General features: G+C 32.2%; 1 protein-coding gene across 3 annotated transcripts in view; it reads left to right on the plus strand.

The window, feature by feature from the left end:
* The window catches only part of LOC147065077 (fatty acyl-CoA reductase wat-like), a 93494-nt gene that overhangs the window by 57189 nt on the left and 12549 nt on the right, over positions 1-23756 (plus strand). For 2 of the 3 annotated variants that reach the window (XM_085956638.1, XM_085956639.1), the window contains exons 2-5: positions 13181-13346; positions 14668-14783; positions 20491-20613; positions 21929-22054. In XM_085956638.1, coding sequence (XP_085812764.1) covers positions 13208-13346; positions 14668-14783; positions 20491-20613; positions 21929-22054 — 504 coding nt within the window. In that variant the 5' untranslated portion in view covers positions 13181-13207. The remainder of the gene's footprint in view (positions 1-13180; positions 13347-14667; positions 14784-20490; positions 20614-21928; positions 22055-23756) is intronic. The other variant, XM_085956640.1, reaches the window with a different exon arrangement.

Below are 23756 nucleotides of genomic sequence, written 5' to 3' on the forward strand. Positions count from 1 at the left end.
GAAACTTTCGGGATTGAGTTTTTTTTATCAATTTTTACGGAAAATAAAATAAAAACGAAAATACTTTTAATAACATACAAATACATTAAAAATAAACTGAGTTTGAATGAAGTTTGATTTATTACCCATTCATTCATTCATTCATTTATACATTTTATTCATTTTAAAATTCATTCTATTCCAATTCATTTTATTTTTTCACATAAATTAATAAAAATGAGAAAGATTGGAAAAACAATGCTTTGCACTTTTAACAAAGTGATTCCACCACGTTTTAATGCATTTGTCATTTTTTTTATTTTAATTGAACTTGTATTTGTTATCTTTTCATAAATAAATAAAACTGTTTTACTTTCACATTATTATTTATACATATTACAATATTATTTACTCCATTAAACCTATGTATTTCCAAGATTGAACGTACACAATATTAACAATAAATGTTTTAAATAGTATAAATTATACTAAATTTATTTTTGACCGATTTTATCAACGTTATTTGTATATATAGAAATTTTATATTAATTATTAAAAAAATTCCAATCCCGGGATCAAGATTTTGGCTCGGGATTGGATTCACTACATACGACCCTCTTCTCTGTGATTATGATATGAATTGAAAACAAGCTACAAACAATGATAAGGGACACAAAATACATATTATTTATACATTTTAACAATGTACAAAAGTGTAGTTTAATGCCACCTTTATCCATTTCTAGAATGTTTTTTGACCATCATAAAACTTAAATGATCCGTTATTGATTGACACAATAACTCAAAAAACTTCAATATAATGACCAAATCATCTCAAAGATGGCGCAATGTTGGTGATTACGTAGGTAATACGATTAGTAATAGATTGTCAATAATCTGCAATAATCAAACCGTCATCCATGATACTATACGTAGGTATCAATGACGTCCCTAGACAAAATGCCGTCCCATTTTTATACAGTATTTTCTATCATCCTTTCATGACTTCAATAACTAAGAAATGTGTTATATGGATACATTACTAACAAAATATATACCCACTAAAACATACAAAATTAAATTTAAAATATGTTTCCCTAAAACTGGGGATTTTTTTTGATGTTGGTATCTACCTAATTCTTTCATGTCATTTTTGAAATACATTAATTTATTCTCTCTTGAGGAATTAAGGGCGATCAATGACGCTTTTTTTCTTCACAAAATTTGGCAACATTCGTAATGATATTCTTTTTTAGCCTGAGATCGCAAAAGTTAAAGCACTATTAAATCGATATAATGATGGCGCGACACTTCGATACATATTAAAATCATTGACATCTTTAGTTTTGATGGCCAACGCAACTTCCACGCTTCTTTAGTCAATTAGTCAGACTGTATTAATCGAAAATCTGCACGTGTCGTTTCTGGTCACCAAGGACGTCGAATGGCAACGGAACTAAACTAGACATTGCGAACGCGACAAAAAAATAGTCATATTAAACCTTTTATATTAATTAATAAATTTAGTTTCCAACCAGTTTGTAGCTATTTCTATATATAACAAATGATTCTGCTCAATTTGCCGCCCTACGAGTAACTGCCGCCCCCAAGCGACGCTCACTCTGCCTCATGGCCCCCACAAGGGGCTGACAGTGCTGTAGCCTAGGGGCCCGGCGTGGCGAGTGGACCAGATAAATGAGATGAATACATATCTTAAATTTGCTCTAACGGTAAAAATGTCGCCTGCGGCGCTATTTTACTTCGTTAAAACATCACCAAAAATACACTGAATATTATTTGACCTCGAACAGCATTTGAAAAACGCCACTATAGTGCGACAAACTGCCTTTAACCTAAGCGATGGGTAAGGGGGCCCGCTTTAGGATGTGGGGGCTATGCTCTGCCTACCCCCACAGGACGTCACTGGTAGGTATATTTGTTCTTAAATAGTTTGAGTTCAAATCCTTCTCGGTCAAACCTTATTTTTTAATTTCTAATTTCTAAAAGAATCTCACACTCTTAAACCTTACTTAGAATTTTTACGTTTTTGACGGGTTGGATTGTTAATATCACAAACATTACTATTTGAATAAAATTTTCCAAATAAATTACGAATAGTAAGCTCTGTAGGTCAATAGAAATTATTTCATGTAATTCCCGAGACGTGGCTCGAATAGATTATTGTTGTAGTAAATTATAACAATTTGTATGAGCTGTACAGCTTACTCATTACTGCGTATCTTTCCATGATGATTTGCCAAACAATACTGAACACAAATGTCAATTTTGCTGGGAATCAGAAAAAAATGGCTGCTATGACGTTTTAAAAATGTATAGTACCTACTAATTTGATAACCCTTTATATTCAGTGTTGAATAAATAAATAAAAACAAAAACTTCAAGTACAATTAAGTTAGTAGTTGAAGTACCTCAGTTAAAACGTAGTTATAAGAAATAGTTCCATGAATAAACAGAACGGTGACAAAACAGAACACTGATAAACAGAACTATGGCGTTTCAGGAAAAATATAACATGTAATATTGAAATTGTCGTATCTCTATAATATATTCTATAGATTTTTAATAACACAGGTTTTCAATACTCCGTAAAAAATCAAAATATATAATTTCTGCATTTCTAATAGCTGGAAAGCCCCAATTAAACGGGACTCAACTCTGTGTTGCCGGCAAGCTAGGTATATCTCGTCTTAATTAATCTAATATTTTCAAAATGCTTTGGTGACTAGGTACAACGAAATAACGAGTTTAATAATTCAGTAGAGTTGTGCATGATTTTCAAAATCAACCAGATAAAATGAGGTTTTTCCGCCGAAAGGCAAACATGCAGTGATTATTTATATATAAATATATGTATATAAGTATATATTTCTTTTGTAAACTTAAGTTTTATAAGTAGTTTATTAATGTTAATATTAATACATAGATACGGCAAAAATGAATGTTTTATTTTTCCACTGGCTGTTCTGTTTTGTCACTGTTCTGTTTCTTCATGTTCTGTTTCTTAATGTTCTGTTTTGTCCGGTTACCATAATCCGTACAAATCATAGATGAATTCGATAGCGTAGAGGCGAAAGCGTTCACCCGGAAATTTAAAGCCGTATGCTCAAATCCCACTCGGTCCACCTTTTTTAATATATTTTTTTCTAATATGTATGTTTCTGTGGTTTTCAAAATATTTTTTTTTTATAAAATTGTTTAATATTTATAATGTAACTAACTGGATACACAAAAATACTGGGAAGTGCGTTAACTCCTTGGGTGTGGTTGTAAAAAGGTGCGATTCTTGATTGTATAAAATTAAACATGTGTTAAAGAATATTGTAATTATAATATTTATGTATGTACTATACATAATATGCATTCGCATCTGTCAAGCAACAATCATTCAATATTGGTAATATTTGACGTATTTCTTGCGTTGATTACCTTGCTCATCATTAAGTCATAAACCAGAATTCCCATAAAAAAAATAGTTTATGGCGACTGGCTTTCGCATTTCTATCTTCGTATTAATCCATTATGTGATTACCAATTATAATTTGAAAACATTATTAATGATCTTTTTGAGAAGATGAACGTTCTAAATTTAAGCCTGCAAGGAAACAACAAAAATATCGTTAGAATTACAGGAAAATCGAAATCTTTCGTCAAATAGTTATAACTGTATACCAGAAAATCAAAAACTCACAGCTTGAATGCTTCCAGGTGCATATGTAGGTAATACTTTTATAAGTGATAAGGATGTAATTGATTTGGAGAAAGAAACCTCTCCAAACGCGGCTCTAAATTAAATACACAGGTAAGTAACTCCTCATCTAAGTACCATCTGTAATCATTCCTGTTTTTTTAATTAATTTTATGAGTATTCAGAAATCTAATTTGCAAATCTATAACGATCCAAATGCCAATAAAGATTTTAATGATTAGTACCTGTGGGTCTATTCTATACTTATCGAACACTAAAGTGATAAATAGTATCAAACTGATAAATCTGAACAATCAACAAATAAATATAAACAATCATATTATGATAAATAGTATATAATATGTGCGATATTTTAACAGCAGCAAGATAGGTGCTGTTAAAATATAGCACTTATTGCAACAATAAAAACCAACTTCGTGTAATTGTTACAATAAGTGCTAATATTTTGATACAAACCTACCCTAAGTTTGATAATATTTATTACTTTATCACTTTAGCGGTCGATAAGTATAGAATAGACCCACTGAAGTAGCTAATTGAGGGCATTGACTCCAAACCGAAATCCAAAACGCTGCCAACTCTAGCTCAGAAAATGAAATTTTATGCACATGATTCATTTTCAAGGATATTAAATTTTCTTCCACTGTTAATATCAGATGTGTATCTTCCTGTTTTGCGAAAGGGTTGATGACTCTGTCGTACATTAATTGATAATCATTTGATGTAAAATACTCGCAGATGAAAATGATGCAGATAGGTTTACTGTATTATGCACTTCTGATAAAATTTAAAGGGTTACATGTAAATTGTACGTATTACATTTCGCCGTGAGGTTTCTTTGCACCGACATAAAAATTACGCGTTATTCGTGGAGCATTGCAGACAATAATGTTCTAATTTTATTAGATCCTAACCTAACCTAACAAATACTCCAGTATATCGGCTATTATTTTCGAAAATTGTTTGCCGCTGGCTTCCTGTAAACCAGGGGTAGTGAACATTGTTATACCTACCGCCCACTTTTGTATCTCTGTGAGTAGTAAAAATTTCTAACTGCCCACTGGTTTGACAGTAATAGTGATTTATAAAGCAGGGAAGTATTTTTACTTTATAAAATTTATAAAGCAAAGTTACAGCTTGACAAGTTAAAGCATATAAGTAATAATAATTACTTACCAAATACTTTATGTCAGGCGTTCGCTAAGTTTGGCAGAATAAATCTTTATAAAACAACTTACTGTAGTTAAATCTATCTTTTTATTTATACTTTGCATACATAGAAGCATGAAGTCTGCCGAAATTACATTTGATTAATTAAATTATTAATGAGATCCCTGAGGCTAATGCTGCGAAACTAAATGTCTACTTAATATCTGGCTCAATTTTTGTGAGGAACTCCTCTTTCGGAAATATTTGGGCGGTTTCTTTCTTTGGTCATATAATGATTAACAGCACTAAAGCCTGATTCCACAAGATATGAGGTAGGTAAAGGTATCAATGAAGGTATCACTATGGCGCCATTTAGTTTCACTTACGTAACAAGAACTAGAATAAACTTACGCATGTCTGAAATTTAAATTATCACGGGAATATTTATGAAAACATAATTAAAATGTTTTTAAAACCCCTACCGCCCACCATGAAAGCGTGAACGCCCGCTAGTGGGCAATAGGGACTAGGTTGACTACCACCCCTACTGTAAAGTTTAAACTGACAAGAACCGTGTTTTATTTAGACATGAATTTTATCTCAGTACATTACGACCCAAAGAGGTTGGACGGTATTAATATACGGCCATATATTTCCGAGACAACATTTAATGGTGAAGTGTGATACGGCGAACTGCATACGTACAAATTTTCGGACACGTGTTCGAAGAGGTGTCTACAACAGTGAAGCAATCGATATGTAAGTTTTTATGTCCACAGTTCTAAATTGTGATTCACAGACTTTTTCATTCGCGGCACAGAGTTTGGTAGACACTGTTCATAAATGGTAGTGGTTGTTTATTATTATTATACGATGTATATTATTATAAAATACAAGGCGATTGAAACAAAATATCAATACTGATCTTGAAACGCCAATTAAATGCGAAAAAGATCAATCTTATCACAATAAATGACCTTCTTGTACGTTATTATTTATATTACACTAATTTGAAGCCATTATAACTAGTTACTACATATTATAAAACTTGATTTTTATTCCAATAATACTTTAGGATAATAAATAGATTACAATATATGTAATTAAACAACCAAATTAAAAACCAGATGTGTGATACTAACTACTATATCATGGTACCAAACACCAATTAAAATTTATGTGTTCTTGAATTTAGAATCGCCTGATTCTAGGCTAGGTACTAATTTACATTTTTTTTTAAAATTTATTATTAATCCAGATTAACTTCGGACGCACGAAATATGGAAATTAAAGTAAACAAACATACAGAACGAATAAATAGACTGATTCGATTGTTTTTTTTTTAATAATCAATTAGATAAACAACGGTTGGGTTTAGGCTGGTGTTTCTTTTGTCGCACCTCACCTCACCACTCCACCCCTTCTACCTGACGACTTTACCTACTCGTGATGAATTATGGCTGCCCGTGCGTTATTTTCGAGGAGTTTTACTTGTTATTATAGAATCTTTTGAGATAATGATACGAAACGATTGTAGTCTTCAGCGAGTTTTAACAATATTTCTTGGCCTAGGAGTCATAATTCGACAAACACACAGAGAGAGAAAAAACTATATTTTGTGCTTGAGTATCATGGAATTCGTCAAAACACGGATCAAACGGCAAATATTTCGAAATTGTAGACATGTGCTTAATTTTTTCTAAATAGTTTATACCCTGTTTACACGTGCATGAATTTACTGCTGACAGTACGTATTATCGCGACAAGAAAATGCACGCGTGACCACGTATTATCGTGCAAGTTGCAAGATTGCATGCATCGATCAAAAAAGTTCAGAAGCTTCTTAATTTTCACGCCAAAATTGGTACGTACTTGCATGGCGGTGCGCATGCGCAGTAGAACGATAGTGGTGAACCTGACGGAATAAATACGAACTACACCGCACAAAATATCTTGACGTTTAACGATGATCTACGAACCTGTCCGAACTTGTCTGAATTTGTCAAATAGCACCATACAATGACAAGATCGCGTCTCACTTACGCTTGAAGAATGAGATTGGAGAGACAGTCAACACTTTTACGTGTAAACAGTTATTATCGCGATAGTTTTAAATACACACTATTGGTGCAAGGAAATCCATGCACGTGTGCAGGCGCTATAACTCTATAGCTCAGTATTTTTACTACGTATGCTTTTTAAATTATAGATCTATCTATAGGAAACGAATCGGAATTTTCGTAGATGAATGACGAAGTAAGTACGATCCACTGAAAAATGGCGTTAAGTACGCGGATGGATTAATGTTATATTCGCGATACTCATTGGTAATAGAATGACAAAGTTTATAATAATAAAAGCACTTTATATTGTGAAATAAAGGCTAAAACACCGATCAAGCAGTGCAGATCATTATACATTATTGATCGTCTTGAACAACCCCAAAGATTTTTGTCAAGAATCTCCTCTCAAAGATATCCATTTTTTTAATAAACTATTTTTTTATTCAGCGAAAAAGACACAAGATTTCAGAATGTAACATTCTATATAATGAATATACATAATTTGAAAACATCTCACGCATATACATATTAGAATCATTATAATATATATTCAGTATATATAGAATGTTATCTACATTCTGAAATCTTGTGTCTTATTCGTTGAATAAAAAAAATAGTTTATTCAAATTATTAGCAAGTCTAAGTACGGTATAAATAATGGAGTAATCCGCGACGTCGGTTAGTAATTAAGAAATTAATTGATACCTACCTTAAGGCTATACCTCAGTTGAGGCATGGTCTAAGAAGATCGTGGCTAGGCGATGCGCGGATGGTGCAAATGACGCGTGCCGAACGAAATATAATTTGTCATATAAATCCAACATGCGTCCATTTAATGTTCTGTTTATTGTTCTATTAGTAACAATAATAATATATTCATTGACATGTTTTCCTTTTCAAGTAAATGGGTAACGTTTTTTAGTCATCTTTACACGATTTAAGAATTAATTCCCCCGTCGCCATCACTAAACAAAACGACGTGTTCACAGCTCGATGTTCGCTCTCCGATTGCCAGCGAGTCCAAAATTTCGTCGCACCTATATAAAGTTGAAAATTATTTGCCGTTTCACTGAAGCTCCGTCTTAATTTAATATACTAACACCGATAGCCAACTTTATAACGCAATTCTATAAGCATTTAATGTAACAACTACTAGTTAAAATCATCGTAATTATGTAAGGCGCCCGTAGTTTAATGGGTAAAAAATACCGGCGCGAATCCAGCAGATAAAAGTTCAAGTCCCGTCAGATTTAGTATTTTTTTCTACAAAACGATTTTTTCTAGTGTGTATATGCATGAGATAGTTTAAATAATGTATATTCATTATATCCATATTATTCATCTTATTCTTTGGTATTTTATTCAAATTTCATACTATTTAAAGCATTATAGGTAAAGCATATAAGGTTTTAATCCGCGTAAAGCCAATAATTTCAAAATCATAATAATACATTATATAGCACCGCATATACCCACAACACAAACAGGTATATTTTTTTTACATATTTGTTACCAATCTCAATAATAACAATATTGGGTGCAGCTTACTAATAATTGCAGTAATAAAAATAAAACCTAATCATACTACTTGGCTTGAAGTGAAATTATAATACATCATATACATATATAATTGTATAGATGTTCAAAATATTATTAGATTTCCTGTGGAGGTCAGTCAGATCATTGAGAATATAAAAAACCCTGTATGTATGACATCAGGATGCCCAGGAAAACTCGATTCTAAAATTAATATTTTTTTGATTCTAAAAAAATAATAAAATATTTTTTTCAACAGTTTCCTGGTATATTTTCTTAATGATTGCGTAAAGTAGTCAAATACACACTAACGCCTGTTTTTATTGTGCTTATTCAATTTAATTGTTGGTTTTTAAGATGCAGAGTATGTGTTTTCTAGGATAACTAATTTTTTGTCATCTACAATATTCTATTACAAGATAAAAAGAACTTTTTATATCCCACGTTTTTAAATTTTCTGTTGAATCATATAAACTTGACAATTCTATGTATTAATAAATACTTTTTTTTGTACTTGATAGAAATACTGAATAAATATAGAATACTGAAATGTCATTTTGACATTTCATATTGATTTCCATAGTAACACACGTATATATTAATAATTTAGTTGCTAGGACCCCCTTAGCAACCAACAATATTAACTTTCCATACATAACAGAATTAACTGAAAATGAATTCAATTCTGCTTAAAAATGGTAAAAGTATTAAAATAATGCATTGTCGTCGTGTTCTGATATATTCTAAAAGTTTAAAATGTCTAGCTAGTCGGGAAGTTAGTTAAAAATCTTCAATCAAAGTAAAAAAAATATGCTGGACACACAAGAAAAAATCTGTACCGGACAAACAAGAATATGAGCTAATAAAAACGTGGTAAAATACGTATGTACTTACCGCATAGAGAAGTGTCTGTTTTCCAACCTTTCGTTGTCAGTGTGTATTTACCTTTTGGTGAGTGCACATAGTGCCTGAAGCAGTGCCATCCCGTGGGGGTAGGCAGATTGAGCGTCGCTTGGAGGCGGCAGTTACTCCAAGGGCGGCAAATCGAGAAGAATCATTTGGAATATATAGAAATATCTACCTAAACTGAGTACTTAATAACGAAAATATCTTTCCTTTAAATAAATCACCTCACTGGTTGGATACAAAATGCATTAATTAACATAAAAAGTTTAACAGGACTGTATTTTTTGTCGGGTTCGCGATGTCTAGTTTACTTCCATTGCCCTTCGACGTCCTTGGTGACTAGAAATGACGCGAACACGGATGATAAAAAATATTGTAAACAAAAATGGGGCGGCATTATGGCACTGCCCAGGGGCGGCATTTTGTCTAGGGACGTCACTGGCGTCAGATCCCGAAAGGCGAAACCCGGGTCGCAAAAAACGACTGAAATGAAATATAGTACAAAACTTAAATCCATTAGAATTAAAATTCAAATTCCATCAAGTACCTTCGGCCGATAGTATTAATAATAGTCGTGATATCATTTATAAATGATAAAGTGGATTTTGCTAACGTTTTTGTTTATTCCATCTCGTAACGCATATCTGTATTACTGTGCTTCCGAAAACTTTTTAAATGTTTTGCCTCCCAACTAGTGAATCCAATCTCGAGCCAAAATTTTGATCCCGGGATTTCGGGATTACGATTTGACGATCCCGGGATTGGCATTTTTTTTAATAACTAATATAAAATTTCTATATTATATACAAATAACGTTGATAAAATCGGTAAGAAATTAATTTAGTATGATTTATACTATTTAAAACTTTTATTGTTAATATTGTGTACGTTCAATCTTGGAAATACATAGGTTTAAAGGAGTAAATAATATTGTAATATAAATAATAATGTGAAAGTAAAACAGTTTTATTTATTTATTTATGAAAAGATAACAAATAACATACAATTTCAATTAAAATAAAAAATAACATATTGTGTTGAAAAAAAATTAAAGATTTAAGTACTTAATTAAAACATTATTCTAAATAATATGCCCGAAGTAATCTCCAGAATAGCATTTTCTGGTAGTGCGCAATGGTTTACTTTCTATTAAAAAAGACAGCTTAGGTGTAAATGGCTGAAACGTCTAACTATATGTCTTGATTTATCAGTCAGGGCTCGAAATGGACCGGAACGCACCGGAGCGCCGTTCCGGTTCGTGGATTCTGTAAAGTTATCGCTCCGTCTTGTTGTTAAAATATGTTGACCGTCTGAGCTAGATATGCCATATAACAAAAAATCTAGCACATTTATGTTTATAAAATACCTATAAAATTTGATAACCATGTTCATATCCTCAGAAAATTTTCGAGCGTTCCGGTTCGTAAACTTTTCCATTTCGAGCGCTGATTTATTTATTCTATTTCTCAAATTCACTTGGGTTAGCGAGATTTAAAATAGTAAAGTCAATCATGGTGTATGGCCTTTCCACTTCATACATCTAATTAGTCAGCCAAATATGAAACTGCCGTAAAACATATGAGACCATGCTGGAATCACTTTTCCCATTCTTTCTCATTTTTATTAATTTATGTGCAATTATTTATTGGCAACTTACACATGGATAATATAATAAATCAAACTTCATTCAAACTCAATTTATTTCTGATGTAGTTATTTGTTATTAAAAGTATTTTTCTGTTATATTTTAGTTTTAATTTATTTTCCATAAAAATTGATAAAAAAATCAATCCCGAAAGTTTCGGGATTATGTTTACCAATCCCGGTATTCATAGGTATCATATTTAGACGTCGGTTCTGCTGTCCGTTCAGTTAAATGGCGACGTATTTAGATGATCAGTTCAGTTATCCGCTCAATCTCAATTGACAGTTCAGTTGGGAAGTTGTGATTTATTTGTGTGTATTTTTTATCCACTAAAAATGAATGTTATTTTTATAATAAGTTTATAAAAATATTGGTTGATATAATAATGCAGTGAAAAAATAATAGTACCTATTAGAAAAGTAGTATTAAAATTACAAGATAAAAAGAAATTTGTATATTATACAACGTTTTTAAATTTTCTGTTGAATCATATAAACTTGACTTGACTAGATCAAACGATCAAAAAAATTGTACTCGATAGAAATAGTACTGAAATGTCATTTTGACATGTCATATTGATTTCCATAGTAACGCACGTATATATTAATAATTTAGTTGCGAGCAATGACATATTAAATGGACAACTCACTTCATACCGGCGCGCACGAGAAATTGTGCATGAAAGTCATTCATAGATGTATAGGTAGATGTCACGTGACCATATGACGTATCCATTTCCATTATGAGATACAATCTTTGAGAATTTATAGTAATATAACCTTTATTGTAATGGCGTATTAGTGTCATGACTCATTGCGTTAGAAACAGATTCTCGGTTACTTACGACTTCCCGGAGATTAGACGCAAGTGAGCGCAGCGCATCACAGGCGACTGTCCAATGGTTTCTGTCATTCTATTGCATTGAATAAATATTCATCAATATCTTAAAATGGCATTTTATAAATAATACTAACACATGAAAAGTGATATCCCATCTTTGTTGGAGTGTTTAGTAGATTTTTTTTACAATTTTTTACTAGGCACATTGGCATTTTGTAACACAATAATAACGGTGGAGTCGAAACCTGACAGTCAGAAATTTTGTATGGGCAGACCCAGCGGTGTCACCAGACCGCTTGCAAGCAGAATGTTCATTTGAGCGTAGGATACCGATATTAAAATATGAATTTCGCCATCCGGCAGACCCGACACAAAGTGAGTGTCATTTTATTTTCTAGATGCTTCGTCCATATTAATGTCATTGGTTGCGAGGTACTAGGTGACCACACCGCACTCGCAGCGAAACATGCGACATGTGAACTAAAGCTCAGATTAATTTCTTTAAATATGTACATAAATTAATTATGTAGGTACCTAATTTCTCAAGTTACTAAACACGATTCTTTCATATTGATTTTTTTTTCGTATTCGCACATTTTAGGAAGTTTATTTTTTATTGGCGATGTAGTTATCACTCATTTTCCATCAGCATACAAATAGTCCCTATAAAAGTTCAGTAAAATCTTGTCATTAAGTCATTTACACGTCAAGTTAACTGACTACTCAAAAATCGGGTAAGATAACTTTACTGATGGACACCCATTCTGTCACGTCTCCGTTTCAGTCTCAGTCAGCCGCTTCAGTTTTGCATTTACAGTTTAACTGAGAGCTCGACTGAAACGGAGACTGATAATACAACAAAATTGATTGGTACACACACGATAGCCAAAAAGAAAAAAATGATCATATTTTCTACGTTTATTTATAATATTTCTTTTAAACCAGGGGTAGTCAACCTATTCATACCTACCGCCCACTTTTGTATCTCTGTTAGTACCAAGTAAAATTTTCTAACCGCCCACGGTTCCAAAGTAATGGTGATTTATAAAGTAGGGAAGTAACTTAACTTTTTTTTTTTACTTAAATTTACAAAGCAGAGTTACAGCAAGCTATTACATATACTTAGTATATTTTCTGAAATTTAAATTGCCACGGGAAGTTTTATGAAAACATAATGAAACTGTTTTTAAAACCCCTACCGCCCAACATGAAAGCTGGAATGCTCACTAGTAGGCGGTAGGTACCAGGTTGACTACCCCTGTTTTAAACGGTTGTAATCATCGTAATAGGATACTTGTTGATGTTATGTTATAATGATGTGATGTATTTTTTCAGATAGGGTGCACGTAAATAGCCGCTGAAATGGCGTCAAACATAAATGACACGAATCGCAGGGAGTGGAATGGCAAGATACCTCATCGTCCACAACCAACAGCAATACAACAATTTTACTCCGGAAAAAATGTGTTTATCACAGGATCGACTGGGTTTCTTGGAAAACGTAAGTATTCACTTCATTTTTCCATTATAATTTCCATCAGCTACAAAATAATATTTTCCCCTTGTGCAGTAGGTATTGTCATATTATTTTATCAATCGGTTTAAGCCTTAAATCTATGTAGCTAGTATTCTATACACCCTTATTATTTACATAAATATAGATACCAACATCTCATACATCATTTAGTTTAAAGCGAATCCAAAACATTTTAGTATGTAGTTAGTTTATATGTAGGTACGTGATTATGATTGTACCTAGTACATATGTAATTATTATCTATATTCTAATGGATTTAAGTTTTGTACTATTCCATTTGAGTAGTTTTTTTGCGACCCGGGTTTCATCTTTTGGCATCTTTCGGCATCTTCAGGCACTGTTTACACTCACCAAAAGGCAAATATACACTGACACTGTCAAATCCAGGTCGTAAGAAACGACTCAAATGGAATAGTACAAAACTTAAATCCGTTAGAATTTAAATTCAAATTACATCAAGTATCTTCGGTCGATAGCATTAATATTATTATCTATATATCAACTATGGGTAGATAATTTAATAGTTGGCTTGATTTTTAAAGAATGGTTATTATATCTAACATTTTTAATATAAACAATGTTGCATAACACGTTTTTTTCCAAATCAGCAATCATAATACCTATGTATTTTTTAATAAATTCCTAGTGGCTTTTTATAATAATTACAGTGGTTGAAATTAATGCACTTCAACGATGAAATATAACCTACTATCATAACGGAAGATGTTATGTTTGAGATGGTGTTTTTACAAAACATAATAATTAAGAAATATAAAATATCCGGGTGAATGACCTTACTAATTTAGCTATAGATCCAAGTGTATCTATTTTTTGCGAATAACTATGTTATCTGAAGTGTGTCAAATGCCGTGTCCACACTGGCAACCTCACTAAGTTTTAGAATAATTATCAAAATTTGTTTGGCCAAAAATTATTTGAATCGAAGTTTAATGAGGTTGCCAGTGTGGACACGTTTTAAATTCCGTCAAAAGATGACTACTTTTTATAAATTGAAGAATTTATATAAACATATCACATTAACATGAGTTTCGATAGTTTTGACCAAAAACAAAAAATATTTAGAACGGTACTGAGAGAAATAAAGTGATTTAATAGGCTCGATTTACCTAAGTGCAGTTGAGAATAGCAACCGTAATAATAATCAAATTATCCCTGCCTAATTTGGGTTATCCAATTTTGACGTAGGTACTTTCACTAACTAATATTTTTTTAAATCTTAAAATAACATTACATGAGTTAAAATGCTTTTTTTTTAAATTTTTAGTGTTGGTTGAGAAACTATTATGGTCATGTCCCGATATCGGTGACCTCTACCTGATGGTGAGGGACAAGAGAGGAAAAAGTTTAAGTGCCCGGGTCGATGAACTCTTCGATTCTGTGGTAAGGCAATAAATTATTACCAATCTAAAATTTATATATTTTTAACAAATTGTGTAAATTAATAATAATTAATTAAAATGGAAATTAACAATAAAATGGAGTGGGAATTAATCACACATGGCGTCAGTCAAAATTCACATCAACAAAACATATTCAAACAATTATTAGAAAATAATTTTCACATAAACTAAATAATACCAAACAAAAGTAACGTATCACATTTTAAAAATACAAGTAAACTTAGTTTTGACAACTAGTCACATAAAAAAGGAAAAAATTCACAAATCGAAACAATATTTTACCAAGCAAAATAATCCTTACTTATACCTAGCTAATGTCATAAATTTCAAATCTATAAAAATATAAAGTATAATATTACTGTAGAAATTGTCGTTTTAATAGTTCCATATTAATAAAATAGAATTTAACAGAATATGGATTGACAATATATTTTTGAAGACATACAAAAAACCCACCATTTATGCTCTATCTATATAATATCTACGTATAACCTTTCATCAAATTGATTATTTATTTTTGATTGCATTTGTTCATGGTTTTTTATAGGACTTCCTATATACTATTGGGCAGTGGCGTAGGGTGGAAGTAGGCTGTTAAATACGACATACATAGCGCACACTAAACTTTTTCAGTATTACTTATTTGTTTTCATTGAACTAAGACTACAATTTGTAAATGGTGCTTGTTAGTTTTTAAAATTAACTTTAACCCCTTCCTAATCCAAACCATAATCGTTTTGGGCGATCCGACAATACTATGTGCCTACACACTTTTCAGTCATACTTATTAGTTTTCAATGACTATTTTTTTATTCAACGAATAATTACAAGATTTAAGATTGTTACATATACTTAGTAAATATATATTCGGCAAACTTTCTCTTGGATTGCAATTTATTTATTTAACTCGTATTTTAATCTCTGGCCTCTCTGGTTTCTTTCTCCATACCCGTTCGTAGCTAAGTATTCGTCTTGTCTGGGTTAGCCTATTTTTTAGGAGGCCTTCACCCGAAGAGGAGTTCTTACAAACCAAACAAACTAATTACATACCATTATTCAATTTATAAACATTATCTAATAGTATTATATACAAAAATAAAAAAATCTTAATATATATAATTATCGTCTTTGTTCTGGCAGGACACACTAACTGGAGAATACTAGTTTTGAGTAATTTGACTTTGAAGTTGTTAAAATGTTTGAAATGGTCTATCATGCGAGTTTATTAGGTAATCGTAAAAAGGATTACTTTAAAATAAAGACTGTTTATTCATTAAGAAGGTTTCCAGACGGTAAAGTTTGAAATAAGGAACATTTTGGTATAACTAACTCTATATGTCATTTTTTCGAATTAGTGTCTTTTGCCAGAACAGTGACATGTAGTATATAAAAAATATAAAAAAAATAATAATTATTAATATTTTATAAACTAGAAAATAAGTAGATAATACAACCATAGATAGATATATATATACATAATAGGTATATTCATAGGTTATATATATATATATATATTCATTAGATATAGTCATTTAACTATCATTTACTTTTGTTTGTAAGAAATAAAAAGGCTTTTTATTTTATATTTTATATAACTCGTATTTTAATGCAACTTGCAACATTTTGCGTGATTTAATTAGGTAGGTATATATTTTATGATGATTAAAAAAACTATTGTACTCATCGAGATCGGTTGGCTCTCATTAAGGAAATGCTGAGAGATATTATTTTATTGAATGCACTGGAAACCCAGGAAATCAATTGCTCATAATTTTTCTCCCTTCTAACAATCTCCCTCTACGAAGGTACGGAAATTTTTTCAGGTTTGAGCTGTGACCGTGCGTCGTTGTTTCTTTCGAATAACGCAAAATAAAATAATATTAATGTAATATGGCTTATACTTATTTATGTATTACGCAATAACTTGATATGTACATAAATTTACATGTTCTAAAAAATTAAGACTGAATCGCCCACGGGTCTTTTGCGCTGTTCCAATTTTTTTTAAAAATTCGATGTCGGTGACAGTTGAACAAAACAAATAATTAATATAACGTAGTTGTTGTTTGATTAAATTATACCTGCATATTTATAATATAGTGTGGCAGTTTCTTAACAGTGGGGAATATTTTGCAAAGCATGAAAAGGATTTATTGAAAGGTTTTAGAAGACAACTAGGTTCATACACTACTTTCATACATTTTCCTTGGCAGTGGTTAAAAGGATACTGTGGTACCAACTTCATATGTGTACATTAGGCTATCTTGTCAGTTATTTTAATAATTTTTCTAAGAATTTATTCCATTCAGTGCATACATCATTTTCAAATTTTACCCGCACAAAATCAGTTAATAAGACGTATTTCACTGACATCCAATCTTTTTCATTTCACGGCGCCCTTAATACACCATATTATTATATTATACCAGTCCATGGGATAGGTAAGCGCATTGCTGATGTTTTAGTTTTCAGTTTTTAAAATCTTTGAATCAAACTAGACTAGATCACGTCATTAACCCAGTGACTTACGGTCATAGCCTCCGCAAGGGGTGGTGGATCTGACAGCGCGCTAGCCTGGGGGCCCGGCGTGGTGTGTCAACAAGATAAGTGAAGTAAACACACATCACAAATTTGTTCTAAAAGTTTTAAAAAAATCGCCTGCCATGCAATTTTTGATTATTGTATGTCGATAATCGACGACTCCATAATTCAAGTGAATGTATTTGTATTGGTCTATGACTTCGGGCCTTGTCAGCATTTTTTCGACAGTGTAAGAAGTAGAATAAGAATTATTATACACCCACGATGGCCGTGTGGCTTAAGCGTCGGCATATAGCGTCGTGAGTCCCAGGTTCGAATCCTGGGTCTGGCAAGTACACATATTGTTTTTCAATTTGTGCACGAGTCAGAGTATAGACCTAATAGGTTGATCAAGTGGCTGATACCCATTTTTTCGTAAAAACAAAATCTGTTAATACAAACCTCCACTCTGGAGCCCCATATGATCCTATTAGGATCGAACATGGTCGAGAGAGAATTACCAAGTCATTTAAACTATCGCACAATCGTCGTATTTACAGTCAGCATATTCTACATGCGTGGCATTTTTCGATGTGATCGAAACGTTCGAAGTGTAATAATGCAGAGGCCAGCAGATTTCTCAATTGCAAACTTCATCAACAATGACCCGCCATTCATTTACCGAATATTTATGCATGTAATAAGCGGGTCATAGTTGATGAGTTAGTCAGTCAAAATACCTATTAGTATCAATCTTAACCTCGGTCCGATCAGTAAGCTTTGTGTCAGTCGCTCCGCACAGCATTTTATTCCACCGAGATCGGACCTCAGAACAGTATCATAAGTATTGTAACATAACGCTCTTGTAACATACTTTTGTACCGAGCCTAGGACGATTTGGCGCCGGGACAACTGGACGCCACGCAATTCGAAAATTAATAGACTTTAGGTACTAATAAAGATACGTACATGTAATGTAATTTTAACGCAACTAACTAATAAAGATACGTACTTTTTAAAAATATTTTTAATATTATTATTTATATTTAAATTTAAATTAGTATACTATGAGTTAATAGTTCGTGAGAATTTAAATATGCACACGTAAATAATGATTTAATCGTGCATATGTTTAAGTTCCAACGAAAAAAGAGTTATTTATTTTTATATAAAGCCTTAGACATGGTAATTCTCAATCCGCAAACGGCCCACGTGCTCGTCGTAGGTCAAAATTGAGTTTTTATTGTATTTTCAAACCATGATCCTGGACACTCCTTAAACGTTGTAGATAATCTATTTTTATAATTTTGAAGCCTTATTATCATTTATAGTTATTTTAAACATTTAATGACTGCATAAAGTATTTTTGTGACATAAAATAGTATTCTTTTAAACCTCTCGCTCTAATGTTTTAGAATATAGTCATATTTCGGTACATAACTGTGCAGTGGTGTTAAGATTTTTTACATTTATTAATTTTTAAACGCATTTATGAAACCATTAGTATAATTTATTACGAGATAATTTTTGTAAAATATTCACGATAAAAAATTATATTGATAATCTCTGTGATCCCAAATTTGACAAGAATTAGGCATTTTATTATTCAAAAAATCGGCAAGATTAACACATTTGAAGATGATTCTAAAGATACTTATTAAAAGCTATGTTTTTGACCATTAAAGTGTGATGAACATCTTATGAATAATGATTGCTTTATAATAAATATTCACCTAAGAATAAGGTAGTGTTTTTTTTAAATACGCCATTTCTTTTGTCATTCCCCAGCGGTTAAACTACAACATACGGCCGTAGCCATAAATTGTCAAACTATAATTGAAGTGAGGAGTAAAATGATATTGACGCGCGTGTTTGAACATGTACCGTTTAAAAAAAAATAAAAAAAAATTCGGTTAGGTACATGTTCAAACACGCGCGTTAACATAATTTTACTCCCTACTTTAATTATAGTTTGTCAATTTATGGCTACGGCCGTATGTTGTAGCTTAACTACTAGGGAATGACAAAAGAAATGGCGTATTTCAAAAAAACACTACCTTATTCTTAGGTCAATAATTATTATAAAGCAATCATTATTCATAAGATGTTCATCACACTTTAATGGTCAAAGACATAGCTTATAATAAATATCTTTAGAATCATCTTCAAATGTGTTAATCTTGCCCATTTTTTGAATAATAAAATGCCTAATTCTTGTCAAATTTGGGATCACAGAGATTATCAATATAATTTTTTATCGTGAATATTTTACAAAAATTATCTCGTAATAAATTATACTAATGGTTTCATAAATGCGTTTAAAAATTAATAAATGTAAAAAATTTTAACACCACTGCACAGTTATGTACCGAAATATGACTAAATTCTAAAACATTAGAGCGAGAGGTTTAAAAGAATACTATTTTATGTAACAAAATACTTTATGCAGTCATTAAATGTTTAAAATAACTATAAAGAATAATAAGGCTTCAAAATTATATAAATAGATTATCTACAACGTTTAAGGAGTGTCCGGAATCATGGTTTTAAAATACAATAAAAACTCAATTTTGACCTTCGACGAGCATGTCCCCCCTTAGATACTAAAGATAGAAACTGATTAAAATCCATCGTCTACATTCTGTTTACGTGTCTACGATAGTGCGGGGCGTCCAATTGTCCTGGCGTCCAGTTGCCCATTCCCCTTGTACCAACGGTCTACGCTGCAAATAAAACTCGGTCCTCCATCCATCGGAGCAACTACCAAATCTCTCCTTCTGACGACTCTCCATCTAAATCTCCTGGTCATCCCCAATCACAGCGGTCACTAAACGAGACTAAAATAATAATATATTAAAAAAATCGCTAAAAATTCACAGAACACATACCCTTAATTTTACTTCGAACACCATTAGTGTTATGCGTCACATTGCCTGTAACTTAAAATAGGTGGGGCGGTTCGTTTCAGGGTGTGGGGGCCATGCTAAGGGCCACCGCATACGGCGACGGTTGGCCGATGCGACGGGACGCAATACCCCATAAATGGCCGATCGGTGGGTTAACTACTAGACGTTGCTAAACACGATCCCCTCTTACCTCAGTGCGTACTGCATGTTTAATTATAATATGTATGAGTTTTGATTCATAATGTTGTTTTATTTTTTCAGGCCTTTAACCGAGTGAAGACAGAATTGCCAAATTATAAGGATAAAGTAAAAATAATCGCTGGAGACTGTGCTCATGAAGGGTTAGGGATATCAAACGAAGACAGAGCGACGCTCATCCGTGAGGTAGAAGAACCACTTATACTTACTTTTTTTATTCAATATGAGTGGTAGATTCCTTATTATTAAATACATTTCAAAAATCATAGAAAAGGGGTTGTCTTGATGGAAAGCTCAATGGATAATAATACACACTGGGGCAATGTAAGGTATGAATTTCAAATTCCACTCAGTTCTACTTTCTTTTTAAATTATAAAACAAATGTTATACAGTGTTGTAGCGGAGCTCCGCACTTTGTAGGATTATTGTTTTTATGATAAATTGATGTTAGCCACTTGCTCAATGTATTCCTCTGTCTGTTATCCATGCTCCTCTTTCTCATTGGTTGGTACTCTTAACTTAGAGTCACGTAAACTCAGTCAAAACACACTTGAGTACGTGGCGATCCCAGTCTTGAATGACTGTTCCTGAGACTTCTCAGGCATATTCACATCCAAACGTGGGGATTCGTGATATTCCTGGTTATAACCGGATGTTTTGACGAATGGATTGGTTTGGAAGTGTCTCTAAAGAATGTTTGTGTTGTTCAACCTATTAGGTTCATATTCGTAGAGTCGAAAACCCAATTGGAGAACATGCGTATAAATAGGCATAGACTAAATAATTGCATAAGGCACTAGCTTCTCATCCGGGGGCTTCAGATTTGATTCCTGGTGAAGTCACAATACATTAATGTGATTATCTCAAAGCTTGGGAGATAATACTTAACAATTAATTAAGAATACCTGCTTCATATTAAATTTAATTACAAAGTTCCTACTGAAATAATACAATTTAATATAATATGGCTTTTTTGTGACGATATTATGGATGAATATTATCAGAATAATATCAAGAAATTATGAACGACTATACGGCAGCGACTTGCATGCGCGGTATAGTTTGTGCAAAAAATATGGAAATACGCGAGCTACAGTTTCCCTTCCATACACACGGGCTTCCCGATACAAACCGGTTTGCGCAGGCAAGCTTGTGCTAAAGCGTGAGCCTCTAGCCGGTGCTTAAGTAAATTAATGCCCATGATGGCCGAACGGTAACTAATGTTATGGGCTTCTTGTCTTGTCAATTAATATATTGTTTCAGACAATTTGTGTCAGACTATAAACCTAATGGGTTGAGAAAATAGCTAACATGCATTTCTTGTAAAACGAAAACAAAAATGTTAATTTAGCCTTCATTCGGTGGATACCTATTTATAATGATCTCATTAGGATCAAAAATGATGATGTAATTTAAGGTAATCGTGAAAACCTTTGAAAGTCACCATTTTCCATTTCTTATTATTATTTTAGTCACATCTAAATGGTTACGCTCTTCCAGGTAAACATAGTTTTCCACGTGGCGGCAACAGTCAGATTCCAGGAGCCGTTAAAGAATGCTCTTTCGTTGAACGTGAGAGCAACCAAAGATATGATCGAACTCGCTAAAGATATGGTTGACTTGAAGGTAATTAAAATTAAAAACATAGATACTTAGAATGATAACTATTATTACTTATGTAATGTATTTATTTTGCATATTGCATAGATTAATATCCCGTTTACACGTGCATGGATTTACTGTTGACAGTAAGAAATGTGTATTATCCTGCAGTTGGCAAGATTGCATGCATGAATCAAACAAGTTTGGAAGCTTCTGAATTTCGTGTGACAGTAAGATTTTTTCGATCTACGCCTGCGCAGTAGAACGATTGTGGCGAACCTGCCGGCAAAAAAACGAATTTTCAGGTCAACCGATTTTCACTAGCTGTCAAATAGTACGAAATAGTACCATAAAATGACAACATCGCGTCTCGCTCACTTTTAATAAAGAATGAATTGGAGAGACAGTCAGCACTATTACGTGTAAACAGTTATTGTCATGATGGTTTAAAATAAGCACTATTGCCGCCAGTAAATCCATGCACGTGTACAGGCGCTATTATACCCCGTTTAGACGTGCATGGATTTAATGCTGGCAGTACGTATTATCGCGGCCATAATAAGAAAATGAGCGTGTAAACATGTATTATCATGCAAGTTGCAAGATTGCATGCATGAATTAAAAAAGTTCGGAAGCTTCTGAATTTTCATGCGACAGTTTTGACGCGATGGATTTGTTCTATATCTGCGCATGTAGAACGATAATGGCGAACCTGTTGGCAAAAATTTAAAGTACTCCGCGGAGACTCATTTTGAGTTTAACCGATTTTCACAACCTGTCAAATAGTACTATAAAATGACAACATCACGTTTCACTTACTCTTGAAGAATGAGATTGGCGAGACTGTCAGCACTTTTACGTGTAAACAGTTATTATCGTGATAGTTTAAAATACACACTATTGCTGCTAGTAAATCCATGGACGTGTACAGGCGCTATAAGGGTATCTATTAAGTTTTGACCAAACACTACAATTTAATACATTTTACTCATAATTTTCATTTGAAATAATCAATTCGTATCTAAAAACAATATCAATATTATAATATATTTTTATCTGTAAAATAAACTAAAATAAACAATTTAAAAAAACCAGTATAAAATCCCAGTTCGTTGAAAATCCGGTTTGTAGTAGACACGTCATAATATGAATATTTTTATCATTAAAATGTAGTTTGACAAATTTATTCAAATGTACCATAATATAATATTTTTTTAATTTTAACGTATTTTTTAACATAAAAAATATCGATTTTTCTACAAAATAAAAATGGGTTTAACTTGAAATCTTTTTTATTTATATCGATTCGAGCATTGGTATTATGACCGCAACATAGTTCGATTTTGAAGAACTTATCAAAGTACATTTTGATTGACATAAAGTACGATGTAACTATTAATTATTAAAAGTCCGATTTTCAATAAACTGGATTTTATATCATGGTACATCCACCATATTCTCCTCACTTGGAACATCCAGATTATCATCTTTTCCGCATTATACAAAACGGTTTAGTACAGGTATCCAAAGGGATCTCGATTTATTCTTCAGTTGGCTGAACCAAGAGAATTCTATTTTCAAATAAATAATAAGAAGGGCAATATGGGAAGAATTCTTAAATAATAATGGAAAATATATCGATGATCTAATGGCAATACCCCGTATCTGACCAATATGATGAAAATGACTTTTTAATATAGATACTAAAAACAACAAAAATACTGCC

The sequence above is a fragment of the Rhyacophila brunnea genome, unplaced genomic scaffold (genome assembly GCF_057557595.1).
Source record: "Rhyacophila brunnea isolate RB1 unplaced genomic scaffold, BYU_Rbru_1.0 scaffold_6, whole genome shotgun sequence".
In the NCBI taxonomy this organism is placed as follows: Eukaryota; Metazoa; Arthropoda; class Insecta; order Trichoptera; family Rhyacophilidae; genus Rhyacophila; species Rhyacophila brunnea.